General features: G+C 34.3%; 1 protein-coding gene across 1 annotated transcript in view; it reads right to left on the bottom strand.

The window, feature by feature from the left end:
• Positions 1 to 18443, bottom strand: part of LOC105475597 (thrombospondin type 1 domain containing 7A) — a 501118-nt gene that overhangs the window by 101741 nt on the left and 380934 nt on the right. The window contains exons 8-11 of the mRNA XM_011730984.2: positions 15622 to 15856; positions 10854 to 10969; positions 3057 to 3189; positions 1710 to 1813 (exon numbers count right to left, since the gene is read on the bottom strand). Coding sequence (XP_011729286.2) covers positions 1710 to 1813; positions 3057 to 3189; positions 10854 to 10969; positions 15622 to 15856 — 588 coding nt within the window. The remainder of the gene's footprint in view (positions 1 to 1709; positions 1814 to 3056; positions 3190 to 10853; positions 10970 to 15621; positions 15857 to 18443) is intronic.

Below are 18443 nucleotides of genomic sequence, written 5' to 3' on the forward strand. Positions count from 1 at the left end.
CTGCTGTAAGACTTTTGTGTTCTTAGCCTTAAAGGGAGGAAATGAGTCATTCAAGGTTGCGCAGCTTATACGTCATCGTTTGGAACTGAGGCTGTTTTCACACTTGTGTTGCATCTACTGTATCTTGTATTTCCTCCAGTGGTGTTTTATAAAAATATGGCTTTCATCTGCTTTACCTAATTTTGTTTCACATTTTGAGCTCTGGGTATTGTTTGTGCATCTACTATGAAAATTCGAATAATCCTAAAACAGCAGTTGGTCCAAACCCCTCTTTTTTTAATCTAAATAAACTGAGGTCCAGAAAACTGAAGGGATGAGTAAGACACATTGTATAAGTAAAAGAACGGAGACTAAAACTTTTGTTTCCTGATTCCCAAACTCATGCTCATTTTCATTATAAACTCTATATAGAACCCCAAATATATGCAAATCTATGCCTGATTCAAGAAGGAGTTAGTAGGGCATGACAAGAAAATCTCATATCACTCAATTTCTTAAAGAAGGATTTGAAATGGAGGAGAATGACTTTCAGTTCTATATACCTAAGTCTCTATAACTGTAAAGGGAGTCACAGTTATGTTTTACCCAAAGTTGATGGTGGGAGATATATAATGAGAATTATGCAAATAAAAAGAAATCCTGAAAACTACTGCAACTAGGAATTTAAGGTTATTTGGAAACTAAGTTTTATGTTTCAGATGAGGACTTCTAAAAGGAAGATTATAAAAATAGGTTTTTTTCTTTTATTTTTTTTTATAAAATAGAAACTTTTTTTTTCTTAAAAAGGCAGTTTTTTTCCACTCTATAGAAAATGAAGTCCCAGATCAAATCAGCAAAAACTGGAATTCTGCTCTATATGTTCAAATTTTTGTATCAACATGAAATACATAACTACACATGGGAGAACAAAATATGTTTTTTATAAATTAAAGTTGCTTGCATATTCAATTATGTATTGTGCTACATTTTAAATATACAGCAGAAGCTGTATGCTTTAAGTCAATATGAGTAAAAATAATCATGTACTCTTTAAAGACTGAATTTGCTATGTCTGGAAGAAACAACAGACTCCAAATCTTGAGTTTATATATTCCCTATAATATCTAGTAAATAACGATGGCAATCTTGAACATTCTCATTACCCATTTCCGCAAGATTCCATGTTATTTAGTGGTGCAGATTGCAGTCAAGTAAATAAGTCTACCATTTAAAAATCAGTACTGAATATGAACAGAATTGTGGATAGCCATGAAAATGACAGAGATGTCATTCTGAGAACTTCTGAAAAAGTTAACTAATTCTATTACATTGTATGTATGCACATATATAATGCATATAGGCAAGGAGGTAAGAATCTTATTGCTCATTAAGGTGGCAAGCAAAATGCTATGGAATACCTTAATCTAAAAACAAACAAACAAACAATAAAGCTTCAGTGTACCATCTATGTCATAACTGAAAGCTTGGCCTGACTTTCTTTCAGATATAAATATGAGAAAAATTCAAGAGTTATGCACTAATGCCAAAGAACATCGGGAACAGTGTAAAAAGACAAGTTTCCATGTCCTGATGTTTTGTGGAATGGCTCACAGCAGATTTATATCTGCTTTTCTCTGTTTGCTAAGCATGGTGTCCAAGTGACAAATGCATCAAAACCGTGGTTAAACTAGTGATGCTGGAGAAATGAACTGTGAAATGGCGCCTCCCACCTCTTGCCTGTCGCCCAGGCCCACAGCCTTCCTGTGCTCCAGGGCTGTCTTGTTGCACGCTCCAAGGGACTAATTGGCATCTGCGCCATTTGTGAGTCTTCCACCTACAAGACAAGAACAGAAGCCCAATGGAGAAGAAGCAAAAATACCAGGCAAATCACAGAGACACAGCAGTATGGAACCATGACTTTGACCACTGCAAACAGAAATTTATTTAACAATGCTCAGTTCTATCTAAATTTCATTTAGATCTCCACCTAGGCTTTAGAAGAAGTAACATTAAATATAAAAGTACTTTCTCTGGTAGTGAAGACAAGAACACATCATTGTCAAGTTCTATAGGACTCTATAGGAAACATTTAGAGTTTTTAATGATTAGGACTGCCAACAAATGCACCAGATGGCCCCTGAAGTGATGTATGCCATTTAAATAAAGTATATTTATTTTATTCAAGTTATGAAACTGTATTCAATTCATGAGTCTTTTGTATAGTGCTCTTTTGGGTAGCATTGTAGGAGTATCTCAGCAACTATAACTATAATATGCTTTACAAAAACAAATTCCAAAAATAAGTAAGTTTGAACCAGTAGTTGTCCATGTTCATGGTGTAAGCATACAATTATAGTATTTGTCATCTCAGAACTAAAGACTCATATATTAAGATGGCAAATTTGACAATGTCATCTTAAATATTTATTTTGTGATTACATTTTTCATTAATTGATGACATAATACCTCATTTGCTGTCGGGACTGCAAATGTATACCACATCAGGTTTCTATTAGATAATTTCTGTCTTAATCATGAGGAGGTAAAATTTCTCTAATAAATTATCAAGATGATATATAGCTTCAATAACTGTAATTTTACTTAAGGTGATCACAAATGAACAGAACATCTAAGCATCATTGAAATACAGATGTCATTTCCTGAGCCAGAATGCAAGCATTTATGAGAACAAACAGGTGCTCTTTGGAGCAGGGGAGAAATGCTTAGGCTATTCTTCTAAGTGAAAAAGAATTGCTTCCTAAAGCATACATGTTTCATAATTACTAATCACTTTTCAGCATTTCTTATATGTTATATCAACATAAGACATTTCCCCAAACTACTGGAGCTAACACCACACCTTGGAAATTTATGCAAGTATTTGCTCCTTATACATCATTTCAGCAGCAGAGCAGCTCTCCTGAAGAGACAAGAATGGCAGCTACAGCCATAAACATCCCAACTCCATTAAGCCTGTGGAAGGAACAGTGTTGGCTTCCTTTCCTTATCCTAGGAAAGAATGTGGAGTTGACGTATTTGTTCAGCTCCTCCCTCATGATACCTTTCTCTAACCCTACCTGTAACTTTGGCACACTTGAGGTGTGTCGCAGGTCTTCTCTTCATAGAGGGGCTCTGTGCAGTCTCGGCCCCCGTTGGCTGGCAGTTGAATGATGACCCGATGCCTAGACTGCTTCCTGATACTGGAGTCCCCTGCAATGAAGCAGTTTTTTAACCTCTGTACTTTACACTGATAAGATAATCTCTAAATACCAGTCTATGTGAAGAAATTACATTACCTCCAGCTACATGTGCTTTGACATCCCTGAGAGGCTTTACCTGGTCTAAACATTTCCAAAGACCATTTATATCGAAAACCCAATCAACTCCTATTTGAAAATAGAGAAAAAGTGAAGAGTGGAGAAAATAGTTCCACAGTCAATTAGACTTCCTAAGGTGCAGTTACAAAGTAATTGCTCTTTTGTATAATTCTTTCCCTTGAGGAATATGACAGACCTAATTAATTTATTTTCCTCTACCTTAAATTTATTTTCATGCTATTTTGCCTAGCCCTGTTTATCACATGGGACTCATACACATGTAATGAATCTTAAATTCAGTGCTATAATGTGAAATTTTATTTGTTATTAATTTGAAATGCATAACTTGTAAATTATTCTGGTCATTTATTATTCATGTTAAACAGTCTAAGATCTTCAATTCAGGTCACATTCTAAACATTAGGGATCTAAGTAGTAAAATGAAAGTGGTTTCTTAGAGGCAGACACGGACTTTTTAGAGAAGCACTCAAAATAGCACTAATTACTATAAATAAGAAACTCTAAAGTATGTTAAAAATGGAAAAAATTAAGATATACTTTCAATAAAGACATCGACTTGACAGTACGACTAAGGATTCAAAAATCTTTTAGTATAAGATCATATAGTGTATAAAACTTGCCAACCTTAATAAAATGTATTTCAACTAACATTACATACACTTTAAGGATGAATAGCTGCATGGCACAGGGTTTTACTTACTAAATAATTCTCTCAAGAATTACGTTAATAGAATCCTCCTGATGCATTTTCATTATTTGGAAGATCTTCAAATATTTGATACATAGACTATAGGAACAGAAATATTTTAAAGGATTAGCAGCTCCTAACAATTAACGTTTAATCAGAAACCAAATGAAACCTTTTTAAAAGATATGGTGGTGGCGGAGAAAGTATGATTTGATGATTAGAACATTCCCATAATGGAATATCCTTTCTCATTAAGTCAAGGATATTCTTCAGCATGGTCTGGGCAACTGACTCACTGCCATGTTTAGAGAGGATTTCTGTATTGGATGGGAGAATGGATCAGATCAGTGATTCCTCAGTGCCTGACTTCATAGGAGAATCTCTTTAACAACAACAACAAATGTCTGGGCCTATACCCAGAACTACTAAATCAGAATCTGGAAGCTGGGTTTGGGAATATGATATTTAAAAATCTTGCCAGGTATTTGGGATGAAGGGCCAGGTTTTACATGACCTTGTATGACCTATCCCAATTTAAGATTCTGGTCTTACATGTAACTTTTTAGAATTATTATTCCCATCGTGGGGTGTAATCTGTACTATTAATGATGGCATAACTATTTTAATGAATAAGCGGGATACTACAGATAATGGAGTAGGGAATTGGGGGCTAGAAGCATTGGGCAGCACAGAATTAAAGTATTTGAAAATATTGTCGTGGACTTTTAACTGTAACAGTAGTTTGAATGCCAGCTGCAACTTTTACATGTTAAATATAATTTATCTAGGGAAGATCTAAGAAATGTCAATAGGACTTTTAATAAATTGCTAATGCAGTCTCCATCTATTATATTGTCCAAATGACCTGTATTTTAAGGCCCAGGTGATAAATTCCTTTAATAATTCAGAGCCAGGGAAAATTTTGTTTCCCTTGACAATCTGTTAAGAATCCATTGTAGTTCTATTTTTTGCTTTGGTCACCAGAATCTCAGAGCTAATTTTCTTCTCAACTGCAGGAGCTTGCCTCAGCTTTGATTTTCTAGCATAATTTTTCTCTTCCTCTTCCTTTTACCCCCTCCCCTGTTCACTGCCTGGCTTTGCCCTTCTTTTACAATTTCTATTGTTTTTTTTCTTTTATGCTTATGATCTGTCCATAATCTTTTTTTTTTTTTAAGTATACAAAATAAATAATCAGACTCATCATTTGTTTAGCTTGGGGAAGCAGGGAGATTTCTGTTTGCTTGTTTTTTAATGGGGAGGTAAGACGTAAAGGGCTCAAATGGGTTTTTGTTTCCCAGTTGGTCAAAATTCTTAGAGGCAATTACTCTCCAATCTGCAGAGAGAAGACAGACACAGGATTAAGACAAAGGGATCTGGGGACTGGTGGAGACAATGAATTCAGCATTAGTGGCACCTCATAGACTAAAGCTCCTAGTAATTAACTATCTAGGTGGCACCTGGTACATAGCCAGGGCTGTTTTACTTGAGGAAGCAGCTACCAAACATTAATGTTTCAATTCTATTTTGTTTGTTGATTTGAAAGAAAAAATGTCACTTAGAATACATTTCTGAAACATTCTCTTAACACCTTCTCATCACAAACTCCACAAATTAGTACTAGATATTGAAGACTATGATGACTCTTTTAATGTCCTTAATGGATTCCAGAGTGGCAATCCATTTATTCTTACAAAAAGTTCATATTCCTTAACCTGGCACAGCCCACAGGATAGAGATTGTGAACTGACTAAAGTGGAACTCTTCAAAGCTATGACACCCTGAGAAGAAGTTTAATGGGGTTACACAGGAAGTGTCATGACATCCATGTTTTTACCCATTGGGAGGTCTGTTTCTTCTCAGATTATAGTTAAGAAATTGCTTGTGCACTCAAAGTTACAGCGCTGTAGAGCTCTGCCAGGTTATAGAGCCCTCAGATCAGAGAGCAGAAAAAAAGGAAGCTATACAGCATACATTGAAAGCGAAAAATGAAAGTTTCCTCACTAATAACTTGAGCTGGCAATTTTGGAATTTTATACCTTTCATCGTCCCCTGCTTGTATTTAGACTCATTTTATTATATGTAGTTGATATATTTGTAGTGTTTCTATTCATCTGTGTGTTTTATACCCAAGAGTCACACATAGTAAGTGCTTAATAAATATTTGCTGAATGCACAAACATATTTATTTCACATCTTCTCAACTAGATTATTAGTTAGCACCTTCTATTTCTTTCCACTTATTCCTTTATAATGGTAAGCGTGTGGGTACCAATGCTGTGCATTGAGGATTAATAAAAATAAGCTATCACTTTGTTTTCACTGGAAATAATAAGTATGGGAAAAATAAGGGCACCTGCCTGTGATGTTTGTGCTTAAAAATGCCTATCCAGGATAGGAATGGAAAAAACAGATTGTACATCTAGCAAATAATTATGTGATGATGGGGTACCGAGATTCAGAAGGTATGTAATCTCTCACACAGTTATAGCATTTTTCAGATATCTTAAGACATTCAAAATAAATTTCACCAGAGAAATTATTTGATGAAAAGGATTTAAAAGGCAGGCAAAACTGATTCATTAAACTGGATATGGGATGGATTGCAGGTTGGAGCAGCACAGTAACAGGAAATTGCAAGGGAAACGTTTCATGCAAGAAGCAAAATGTAAAGGTAGTATTCAGATCTTTGGTGGTAATTCTAGTGTTCTAGTGATTCAGGACATGAGGAATAAGCCCCTGCAATATTCCTTCTATCTTTCAACACAATAAATGCAGTGAGAAAAAAAGGAGCAAACAGAATTTGAGCAATCAAATACATTATTTGATCAAACGTATTGATTTTTTAAAATTAGAGGTACAAATAATTTATGTGCATAAATTATTTCTACTTTTTAAAGTGCCCTTTGTCAAAATTTACAAAAATTTGAAAAATACATTAGCAAATGTACTGGTCTGAGGATTCAACTACGTTCCACTTAATACTGATCTTTGCCAGCATTGATTTTTCAAGGGATATTTTAGAAGAAGGCTGAATAACATTTCAAACAACTCTTTTAGTTCTTCCTGGAATCCTGCTATTCTGTTTTATTTTCTGCAATAGTATTGTGTATTTTACTTTTTTAAAGTGATTTTAAAAAGAAGGGTAGTCCCACATTTTAATAAGCCCAACATCCTTGTAAAATTTAGACTTTACTCGCAGAGTTAAGTAAAAAGAACCACCCTATCTTTGAATTAATTTTCTGTTGCTATTACCTGTCTTTGAACATTCAACTTTGTTTAGCATTTTTAAATAGTGTGTGTAAATTGGTATAATTTCAAAATGATACTTGGATTATTTCCATTTCTTATCAAATACTGAAAAAAACTAACCTCATGCCATTGCTTTATTTTCTTCACAACAAAAGGCTAGCTTTCTATAACACCATTGTCTCTTTATTCTCAGTTACAGCAGTCTACAGGCAAAACAGAAAAAGCTTCTTCTAGAGCACAAAGCATCTTGGCACTGCTATCCAACAATGACCCCTTCTATCACTCCCCAGTCTTTAAAAAATTTTTATTTCCTCAATACACCATTGTAGTGATTCTTTTAAAATCGGAGTGCCTAGGTTTAGGGTTTCCGAAAACCTTTTGTTCTAGGAGAAACAACATGAGCTGCCAAATAAAACAGTCAGCACTCATTGCTTGCTCCGGATGACACGACCTGCGTTCAGGGAAACACTGCTCTGCCTCTTAGAGAGCCTCTTGCTTCCAAGAGAACCAATTCCTGAGTTGGCATTTTTGCACTCCTTTGCCACCACCATCCCAGGAACACCAGGAGAGAATAGTATCCTAGTGGTACCATGCATTTTTACTTACAGAGGTTTCCTACCTTCTCCCAAGAGAACAACCCAACTAAACCCCTTATGCCTCACATGCCAGTCACTCATCACAAGAAATGAGCCCTCCCCAGCTCAGGTCACCTAGACCCACAGCACTACCTACATGCACAACACGATTCAGCTTCTCATTCCTTTACATCCTCTAGCCCTTCTACCAATGTGCCAACTGGAACACATGGTCTCTCATATTCAGTCTCTTCTGGAAAAGTTTCCTTCACATCTTGGGTTCCAGTGGGCTGGTCGTTCCAAAATCACATCTTTCTCATGGTCATTTAAGGCTTTCCTGATGTCTCCAATCCTCACTTGGAATTCTTTCATGCGATCCATCTTTCAAGAAGATCTCTTGCACCTCCTTTTCAATATGATTTTCCTTAATATATTTGCTCTGACATGATTATTCTATTCCCTTCCTTAGAGCTCTTTCTGTTTTACCATTAAATTTTGTTATTGAACCATGTAAGTCTTACATTATCTGGGCTGTGCAGAAGAGTTCTATATGTTAAATGCAATTAAAAGCTTTCTTGATGTCTGGGACTGTGATTTCTCTACACGACCATTAGTGCGCTAGTTATATACAGAAATCAGTAAATAAGTAATAAGTATTTATACATATATACACAAATAAGTACTGACTCAGTTAAGACCTGTGTAGCATTCACAATCTAGTCATTCTCATCTATCTGCTAAGAAGTTTTTTTAAGTGCTTTATGTGAGTTATCACAGTGTTTTACATTTTTTATTTTATAAATGATCAAATAGCAAAGAGTAAATCATTTTCTTCACACTGTAAAAATCACAAATTTAAAAATCATGTTATTTTCTTTTCAAGTGTGCTTTCTTATGAGTAAAAAACCTCCATTTTTTCTTTCCTTTCCAGATGTATATAATACATAACAAAATCACAAATGTGTTTTCAAGAACTTAAGAAAAAAATTTATAGGCTATTAAAATGGTTCCTAATTCCTGGATACATTCCAATAGCCAAAATTAGTTTTAAATAAAGGTCTAAAGAAATGAGAAAATTTCTGATTCTTCACTCTTATTAGTGATTACTCTAGAATCAAATTAATAAAATATTTTTTGTTCTTTTAAAACTTTACTTCTTTGAAATACTTTAGATCAAATCAACTTTTTTAAAAGAGTAATTTACACAATATAAGAAAATATCCAAAATAAGGGAAAGGCAAAGTCTTTGTACTCTCAAAATTTTCACTTAAAATTTGTTTTAGACTATTAATAATTTGGTTATAAATGTAACTGCACATGTTTTGGAATTATTAATAAATGAGCATATTCTATATAAACACAAAAGATCAAGTATAAAGGCATCAATAATAAAATTTATAAGTGTGTTAATTCTATGTAATTAATAATGCTTTTTAATTGAATTAATTAATAACCAACAATTGCCACCTATAATTGCCATCATAGGTAAAATATTAATCTATAAGAAAGTACATTTCTATTGCCAACTGTGACCAATGTTATTTAGCTTAAAAAAAAGGAATAAGAAAAGAAAATCTGGATTAAAATGTCATGCAATGACATTGCATAGCAAGTTTATGCCATTAACATGTTTATAAAAGTTAATGTTTATAACTCCCTTTAATTTGCCAAAAGCTATTTAAATTCATTAAGAGACTCCTAAATAAAAATATTTGCAGTGGTTCATGCCTGTAATCTCAGCACTTTGGGAGGCTGAGATGGGTGATCACTTGAGGCCAGGAGTTCTAGACCAGCCTGGCCAAAATGGCAAAAACCCATCTCTACTAAAAATACAGAAATTAGCCAGGCGTGGTGGCGTGTGCCTATAGTCTCGGTTACTTGGGAGGCTGAGGCACGAGAATTGCTTGAACCCCAGAGGGTGAGGTTGCAAAGGGCTGAGATTGAGCCACTGTACTCCAGCCTGGATGACAGAGCAAGAGACTGTCTTAAAAATAAAATAAATTAAAAGCAATAATAATTTTCTATCACTTCTCAGTTTAATTTTATTTGATATTTCAAGGGTATTAAATCGGAAACCATCAAAAGAAAAATCATGTTTCAACTATACAAAAATATAATAATACAGTAAAAGTATCCATTATTAAATTTATAATACCTAAAGGATTTGAATAGATTTTGACAACTTAAAGTAGTTATTTGTTAAGCTAGAAGTCGACTCTTAATTGAACCTCTCTAGTAAGTGTTAAGAAACATGAATAAAATAAAATCATAAAGGGAATTTAGAAAAAATTATCTGTATTTGTTGAGTAAGATAAGAAATAGGAGATAGTGTCATTTGTAACACTGCAGGAAAATTTATTCAGTTATTGCATAAGCCACCTGGAGGATGTTGATACCTTTCTCATCAGCAGTGAGAAAAGACCCTGTCCCAGAGGGTAAAGAAATAATTATCAAAGTATTTGACTTGATACTAACAAGTCTTTAAGTAATAAAAGCAAAACTAAGCCAAACTGGGAATAAATATTCATAAATTCCTCATGACACATTACATGTTGGCAGAGAAACAATTTGGCCATTTTTTCTCTTTCTTTTATTCCTATTCTCGGGGCTGCATAATTGAATCTGCAGCAAATCTGGTCCCATGTTATTTTTTGCCATTAAGTAGGCTGAAAGCCATGTGTACTGATAAAAGCACTGTATATCATTTTAAAACACATAAACCACGATATATTCTTTCAGAACTAATGTGAAAGTGAACATTATTAATACAATAAGATTTAGAATCCTTCACTTTAATCCATATCATAAAATTTCAAGCCAGGTTTTGGCATAAACCTCACTTGTCTGATTCTAAAGCTATGTTATTTTCTAGAGGGAAACTAACATTGTATGGCATGCATGTCAAATCAGGTTTACACAGCCCTGTGCAAAACTCACAAACATTGCTAGGCCAGAAGACCTCAGAAGTCTACCAAGGGGTTTTTTTTTTTAGGTGAATAGCCTTCCTAACTCTGCAGACCATACCTTCTTTACACGAAGAGGGGCATGATGTCCAGTCACTATATGGGGTCACAATACAGTCCTTCTTACAAGGAAGCAGACAAGGCCTTACAGTTTCAGGTCGAAGGCTTTCAGGACATCTAGAAAGGCAAAGGGAAATTATTAGGCTTCAATAGTAAGGCAGAAAATCAGATAATTTAATTTCTCTAGAATTTTCACTGTTAAAATTGCAAAACAACTCACTCATCTGTATTATTTAACTTCCAGGAGTCTTCCTTTCTGCTACAGGCAAGAACTATACAACTAAATTGATTGTTTCAAACCGGATCTCAATAAAGCTTCTCAAGGCAAGATGTGGAGATTTACTAATAGCAATGATGCTATTTAGAAACAAATATAACACTTACACCTTATCCTCTTATTATAATCTCTCCATTAATAAGTATTTATATTCTAATATATTTTAAGAAAAATTTTGTGAAAATTTAAATTATGAATAAGGATCTAATTCTATGATATATGTTTGTATGACTAAATAGGCTTTTTGCCTATTATAAGTTTCCAGGTTATTACACACTTTATTTTTTCAAATAAGTATTGTGTAGAATAACTTTATAGTGGAGTGTATTCTTTCATGGTACATGCTCAAAACACAATACTGTATTAAGAACTGTATATTTAATAATACATAAGATAATAAAAGTGTATAAATCAATCTGATAAGCATTTTTTGCTTTATTCCTGCTTTTACTTAGTGTATCTATCTGTGTTTTCTTTTCCATTAGTCCCTAGCTTTAAATTATGGGATTTAATCTTTTTTATGTTTTTATAAACTACAATATCTTTTTTTGGAATAAAAATAGTGAATATAAATAAAGGTAGTAAATCAGTAGTTTAAAGAAAAATACTGTATGCTTGACATAAATTATAGTAAAATTAACTATTATTTTCAAAATAACAGCAAAAATATATCATTTATTGGGAACACAAGAGAAAGATAAGGATGAAGAACACTGAAATGTCTAACTTCATATAAGCTTTCACTTCTTAAGAGATAATAGGAAGCTGATATATAGGTTTTAAATATACTTATTCAAAATACATTTAGTATATAATTTTTTACACTTGAGCTTAGCCAAAAGGCTGAGAAGTAATAATTTTTTTTTTTTTTTTTTTTTTTTTTTTTTTTTTTTTTTTGAGACGGAGTCTCGCTCTGTCACCCAGGCTGGAGTGCAGTGGCGCGATCTCGGCTCACTGCAAGCTCCGCCTCCTGGGTTTACGCCATTCTCCTGCCTCAGCCTCCTGAGTAGCTGGGACTACAGGCGCCCGCCACCGCGCCCGGCTAATTTTTTGTATTTTTAGTAGAGACGGGGTTTCACCGTGGTCTCGATCTCCTGACCTTGTGATCCGCCCGCCTCGGCCTCCCAAAGTGCTGGGATTACAGGCGTGAGCCACCGCGCCCGGCAAGAAGTAATAATTTTTAAATTTCCCAATTCTCTGCATTTTCATGATCTGATGCTACTATTATTAGAGATAAAATGCTGATCATGAGCGTTAACACTAGAAAAAGATGTAGCTTAGAAAAGCAAAATATAATAACATCATTCATACAATTAAAAGTAACAAGTAACTTATGCTGATTCCTAAGCAATTCTCTTTTGAGGCCATATAAATCCCTGCCATGTAAGCTAACAGGCAATGAAAAAGTAATCTAAACAACTAGTATAGTTCTTGCTAAAATAAGTTGGCAAATCAGTGGGAAATAAGATTTTAAAATACTTTATATAAGAGAATTCAAATATTTTATAGTTCCAGATAAACTGCCTGTTGTCAAGTAAGTTAATCAGGTTTTCAGAAGTGAACTATGAGTAAAAAAAATCAACATCACTAATCTATTTCCCATAATTTCTTTATAGTATTTTGCTGATACTTCATTTTTGACATATCTTGTATTATATTTATGTAAATTTTCTTTCTCATACATAAATATTATACTTTATTCAATTATACAGATCCATGCTCTCCTCTCTTACTTTAAAACCCTACTGTTCATTTGGAAGTAAAATTTAAAATATATAAGATTCAACATTTCAAAAATAATCTTTTTGATTTATCTTGAGCTGAAATTTTCCTAATTTCTATGACTATTCAAAGTCACGGACAACAAATAAATTTAGATTTGAATCATAGAAGCAAATGTATTATTATAATTTAGATTGTAAATCAGTAGAATTACAATTTAACCTGCATTCTTAACCAGGGAACATTACATGGCAAAACTCCACATATAATTCAGTTAATTCTTCTGGAACTATGAGATTATTGGTCAGTAATTATGATTGTCAGCACTTATGTTCAATAAGGCAATTTTATAACTTTAACAATGAGAGAGCATTACTCAGTTGCATGCCCCTCAGATATTAGCCCTGAATAGATCAATGAAATTTACGATGTTATCATTGACAACCTCCAAATATTCTGTTTTAGTTGAGAAATAGTCACAGCAAGATACTTGGCTAACTGTGGAGAACAAAATTACAAACAACAAAGTTGTTAAATGAACACACAAAGATAAATTATACAGCCTAGATTACATCCAGTAAAATGAATTTGGACTTCCTTTGGCAAGGCAATTGGTTCAGTCAACATGCTTCTTTTATCCTTTGTACTGTTTGTATTTAGCGTTTGCAGTTTAAATCAAGGAATCGATTTCCCCCCAAATCTTATTCAAGGTCAAATTAAACAGATGTGATAGGAGTTGAAGTTTGTTACCGGGAGGATAGATAAGATCAATAACATTGACTTTACCACTGCACAGTAATCTGTTTTATTAAGAGAAGTTTAAAACAAATTTTCAATTTGCATTTTTCGGTTCAAATACCTAGTATTGGAAACCATTCACTGAATTTAACCTAGCATGTAGAGAGAAAGGCAATAATATTTTCTTTTGAATTCACAGTATTTGCTTGATTTTCTAGAATCTTAAAGGCAAAGTGCATCCATTTGATTTAACAAGTCTATAGATGTATACAGGTCACTGAATGAACGCTGCAAGGGCAAAGCGAATTTTTAATGAATTATTGTGGTAGTACGATGTGGGACTTCAGGATACCCTTCCTACTGATTTAATGCTGTTAATCCAGCAGGCTCTTTCACATATAGGCTTGTACATATGTACATCCATTACTCAGGAAAAATATTTTGTAGCTTATAGAAGTGAGGAAAATGTCAACAGCAACATTTGAAAGGTGATTAGCCGTGGGACAGGAACCGAATGAGCTCACTGGTAGAAGCTCAGCACAATAACCCTCATCCTGCATCACAACAGGTTGGTCCTGTGCCTGGGTAGTGAATATTTCTACCTTTGTTCTTGATCCAGCAAGAGTCAGAATCCTCCAGGACTTGGGACATCTGCTCTTGCTGTTACCACTTTTGAATTTTAATATACTGCACATTAATTTCCTGAGTTAGATTCATCACAGCTTTAGCATAATTTCTATTAAAATATTGGTTTGGGGCTACCTATTAAACATGTGAAATAGTCTTTCAATTTATTCAAATCTCATTGGCATGTTTTTTGTGTTTCTTAATTTCAAGCAATATAAACAAAAATTGTGGGGCAAAATATCCCTAATGTCTGGAACCCTGGGCAGATACAAACATCTCATAACGGGATTCATATTTGTTTCCCTGGAGTTTTTCATGCATCAGAGACATTATTTCCATTTTCCTGGAACACTAAGGAGCAGCTGAAATTCTTAAGAAAAAAACCAATTTCTAACATTTATTGAGTGCTTAGATTACTATTAGATTTTTCATTAAATCCTTTCAATAGATTTCGAAAACTCTTAGCCAGAATAACAGTTAGGTAGCATGCTGAAGATTACACACAATATTTAACCACTTGGCTGAGTATTTAGAAAATATGAGGCCACTTTTAAACCCATGCTAAAAATTGACTCATTTATCATTTCTTATCTCACATGGCTAAGGCGATTTGAATTTTTAAAAAGTATGTTAAGTTTTGAAAAATAGAGGTTTTTCCCCTCAATTTTTTTTAGAGTTGATTTATTTTCTCTATGAATTGATTAGCTCAGTTATGCCATTGTTTTTCTTTATACTTCTCACAAGGCACATATAATATGCCAACTCTCTGGTTCCTTGTTCTCCCCTCCAGCAAAGTGTTTGCCTTGTTATTACAGTACTCATAAGCACCCTGAGAATCTGATAGTTTTTCTACCTATAATAACACTCATCCTATCCCAAGGCTCTCTCTTGGAAGTAAATGGTTTTTACTCTAACCACTGAAAGACATAGTAAGTATGCTTCGGTATTTTTCATATAGTGTTGTCTAGGGGAAATGAAAGGCAGATCATACAAGGCTTCTACCCAATTAAACTAGATTGGACAGCCTCCATAGCCTAGGGGTATATAGGAGGTCATGGATGACCTACACTGCCAGGACTTAGTACACTGTCATTATTGATCAGCCAGGCTTACAGCAAGCACTTCTTTCATTGCCTCACTAGCTTAATAAAAGCAGAAAGTGCTACTATAAAACAGAAAGTAGGTACCAGATAGAAAGATTTCGACAGAATTTATGGTTCCCCAGTACAAAACTCAAAGCTGTTATAGCTTTATCAGTGGCTGACTTTCAAAACAAACAAATCTTTCTCTTGAGGATAGGTATGACAAGCATCAAAATGTTCCATTTCATGGAGCTAGTGACGCCTGAGCCAATCCTCTGCATAGTTGGCTACATGATTTACTGTTGTCATTCTAAAGCTCTTACTTTTTGGGTCCCACTTGGCCCACATTGACTCGCACACAGATGACTTTTCTTGTTTGCATGCCCACAGAGCAGGAGGCCTCCCCATTCCAAGTTGTAGTTGTGTTGAAGGACGATACTGAGGTGTCCTCAATGCACTGACCCCAAGGACCAGTTTGCCAGTGGTATACTGTGCAAGGATGCTCGTTACAGCTTCGTACCTCTTGCAAAGCACTGCTATTTGGACAGCGAATTCCACCTAAAAAAATGGACAATGATAGCAGATTAGATACAGTGCCAACAGGAACCTTACCATTCTCTGTTCTTTGGAATTAACATGGCTGACAAGAACAATATCTGCCACTTATTTGGCACACAGCTGCACTGCTAGGGAAGCCAATTACGTGTTAATCTTATCTCAGTTGGCATGATCTGGCTTAAAATATAAACTCTGTAGTTACATGATACTTGCTTTAGGGGTCTATGGAAGACCTTAAAGAAAGAGGCTGTTGCCCTCCAGAGAAAGTGAAAATAAGATAAAACAAGGCCCATGTCATTGCTGACCAGGAGAAACATGGGTACTGAGACTTTGTGGATGGAGAAAATGAAGTGTATTTTCAAATGTTATTACCCAAGTTGCAAGTCTTAGTTACAGTTTTTGAAATGCTGCTTAATTTAATGTATTAGGTTTTAGGGTGATTAGAAACAGGGATATTAACATGGAATGATACTTCATGATGCTCCAGAGCATTACTGGGAAGGTCACTGAGTAACAATATCATATTTCTTCAAGTCTAAGTTGTATTGACTGTGCAATACACCATCATTTTACATGTCCCAAAGAAAAAGAAATGGCTGCAAATTAAACTATGATATAATTCTTTCTGATCTACTTCAATTTATATTGTATACTTATTGAAATAGCTTTTTATGGGTTAGTTTTAAATATTGTTCTTTTACATACATTAAAGGGAAAGGTATTTCTAAAACTTATTTACATTCAGAATCCAAATCTTTCAAGTCAATTTTTAATTCACACCCACTGAAGTCTGTATTCTCCTCCTATTCAGTATCAGCTTCTGTGATGTCAAAAGTGCCAACGATGTACAGTTTCTTAAAAAAGTGTTCTCCCCTTTTGTCTCCAGAATTGTCTTCCAGGATGCTGATATGCATCTCTAAGTTTTGATGTTGTAGCATTTTTAATTGCCCCAGAAGGTGCCAATGAGGGTTTTAAGCAAGCAACTGGGATTTATTTTCTTTCCTCAAATGGTCCTAGCAGTTTTTTTTTTTTTTTTTTTTTTTTTTTGCAGAAGCATCATGGAATTGCTCCACCAGGAATAACAACAAAGTTCACATGTACGAGCAGTGATGACTATGCCATAACTGTTGCTTGGCCACAGAGGTTTTAAAATGATTCCAATGTGAGATGCAATTATTCCAGAGATGTTACAGGGTAAAACAGATGCATCTTGTAATTAATAGTATATGGTATAAGAGTTATTCTGGACTTTTAAAAAATGTGGTGGCCCCATTTTAAGTATTTTGTAGGTGGCATTTTATTTTACATTCACAACTGTTCTATGAGCTAAAAATCATTAAATAGATGAACCCAAACAGCTTACATGATGTGACCATAGTGGCAATGAGGAATTTATGGACGCCAATTTGTTGACTCTGTGCTATTTCTGATGACAATTATGAAAACAAAACTTCTTACGTTGTGAAAAGCAGGATGTTAGAAGAATTTACTGCTCACTTTATTGACAGTTTGTTCTGTTGGAACTTATGCAGCCTCTGGACTTCATCTTAGAATATAAAAGAACTGGTTGTAAAAAAAAGAACTGGTGGAATGGTGGGAACCCTGAGTGCTCCTCACAAATATTTGCAATACAGGAAATAGAGGAAATGTTGAAAATAATAAGAGGTGGGCTTTAGATTTTAGAAAAGCAGGCTTCGAAAAGTTAAAAATGAGTAAGAAAAGGCAATTCAGTAGTGAGTGATCCTAACATGGAAGATGGCTCAAGAAGTGAGATTTGGATACAAATCAAACATAAAGCCATGGGCCACAGCCTGAGCTGATCTTCCAGTATCACTTCCCTTATGATTAAAGACATCCCTTTATTCAGCAAATAAATCAGTAGAAAGTCTATGCGAGAACCCAAATTCAATTTAGAATCATTTATGCAGTGTTGAACATAGACTCAACATCAGAATAACCTGCATTAACTCAACTGCAATTTAGAATCATTTATGCAGTGTTGAACATAGACTCAACATCAGAACAACCTGCATTAAACAGCATTTCATTAATGTTCTCTGCTTCATGATGGTGGAAACTCTGCCACAGTTCATATCCTATCCTCTGTCACACAGCTCTGTGACCCTGGAAGCCTCCACAAAGGAGTTTAGGATTTGAATAGAAATGAATCCTAAAACATTCTAACTGGGCTGGGGAGAATAAGTAAGCTCTCCTATTACCCATTCTTCAAAGTGCTAGATTTATCCAATCTTAACTCTCAGACAAGCTAATTATAGACATAATATATGTGTATATTTTTATATAATTATTTTAATAATGTCTTTATATTTAATAGTAAAAGTACTGATCTTGCACAAAGAATATGCTTCTTGATTTACCTTATTTTCTCCGTGATTATTAAGTATGCTGTTTAAAATGTGATCTTAAAACTTCAAATTGTTTTTGACATTGGAATTGACTGTTTGGCTTTGAAATAAAATAAGAAAAAAACTTTCACAACATCAGTATAAAGTGTTAAGGAACTGCGAGATAGTGGTTAAGTTTAGAGACATAAAGGTTATTTATTTTCTTGCCCCAATGCACATTA

The sequence above is a fragment of the Macaca nemestrina genome, chromosome 4 (assembly GCF_043159975.1).
Source record: "Macaca nemestrina isolate mMacNem1 chromosome 4, mMacNem.hap1, whole genome shotgun sequence".
In the NCBI taxonomy this organism is placed as follows: Eukaryota; Metazoa; Chordata; class Mammalia; order Primates; family Cercopithecidae; genus Macaca; species Macaca nemestrina.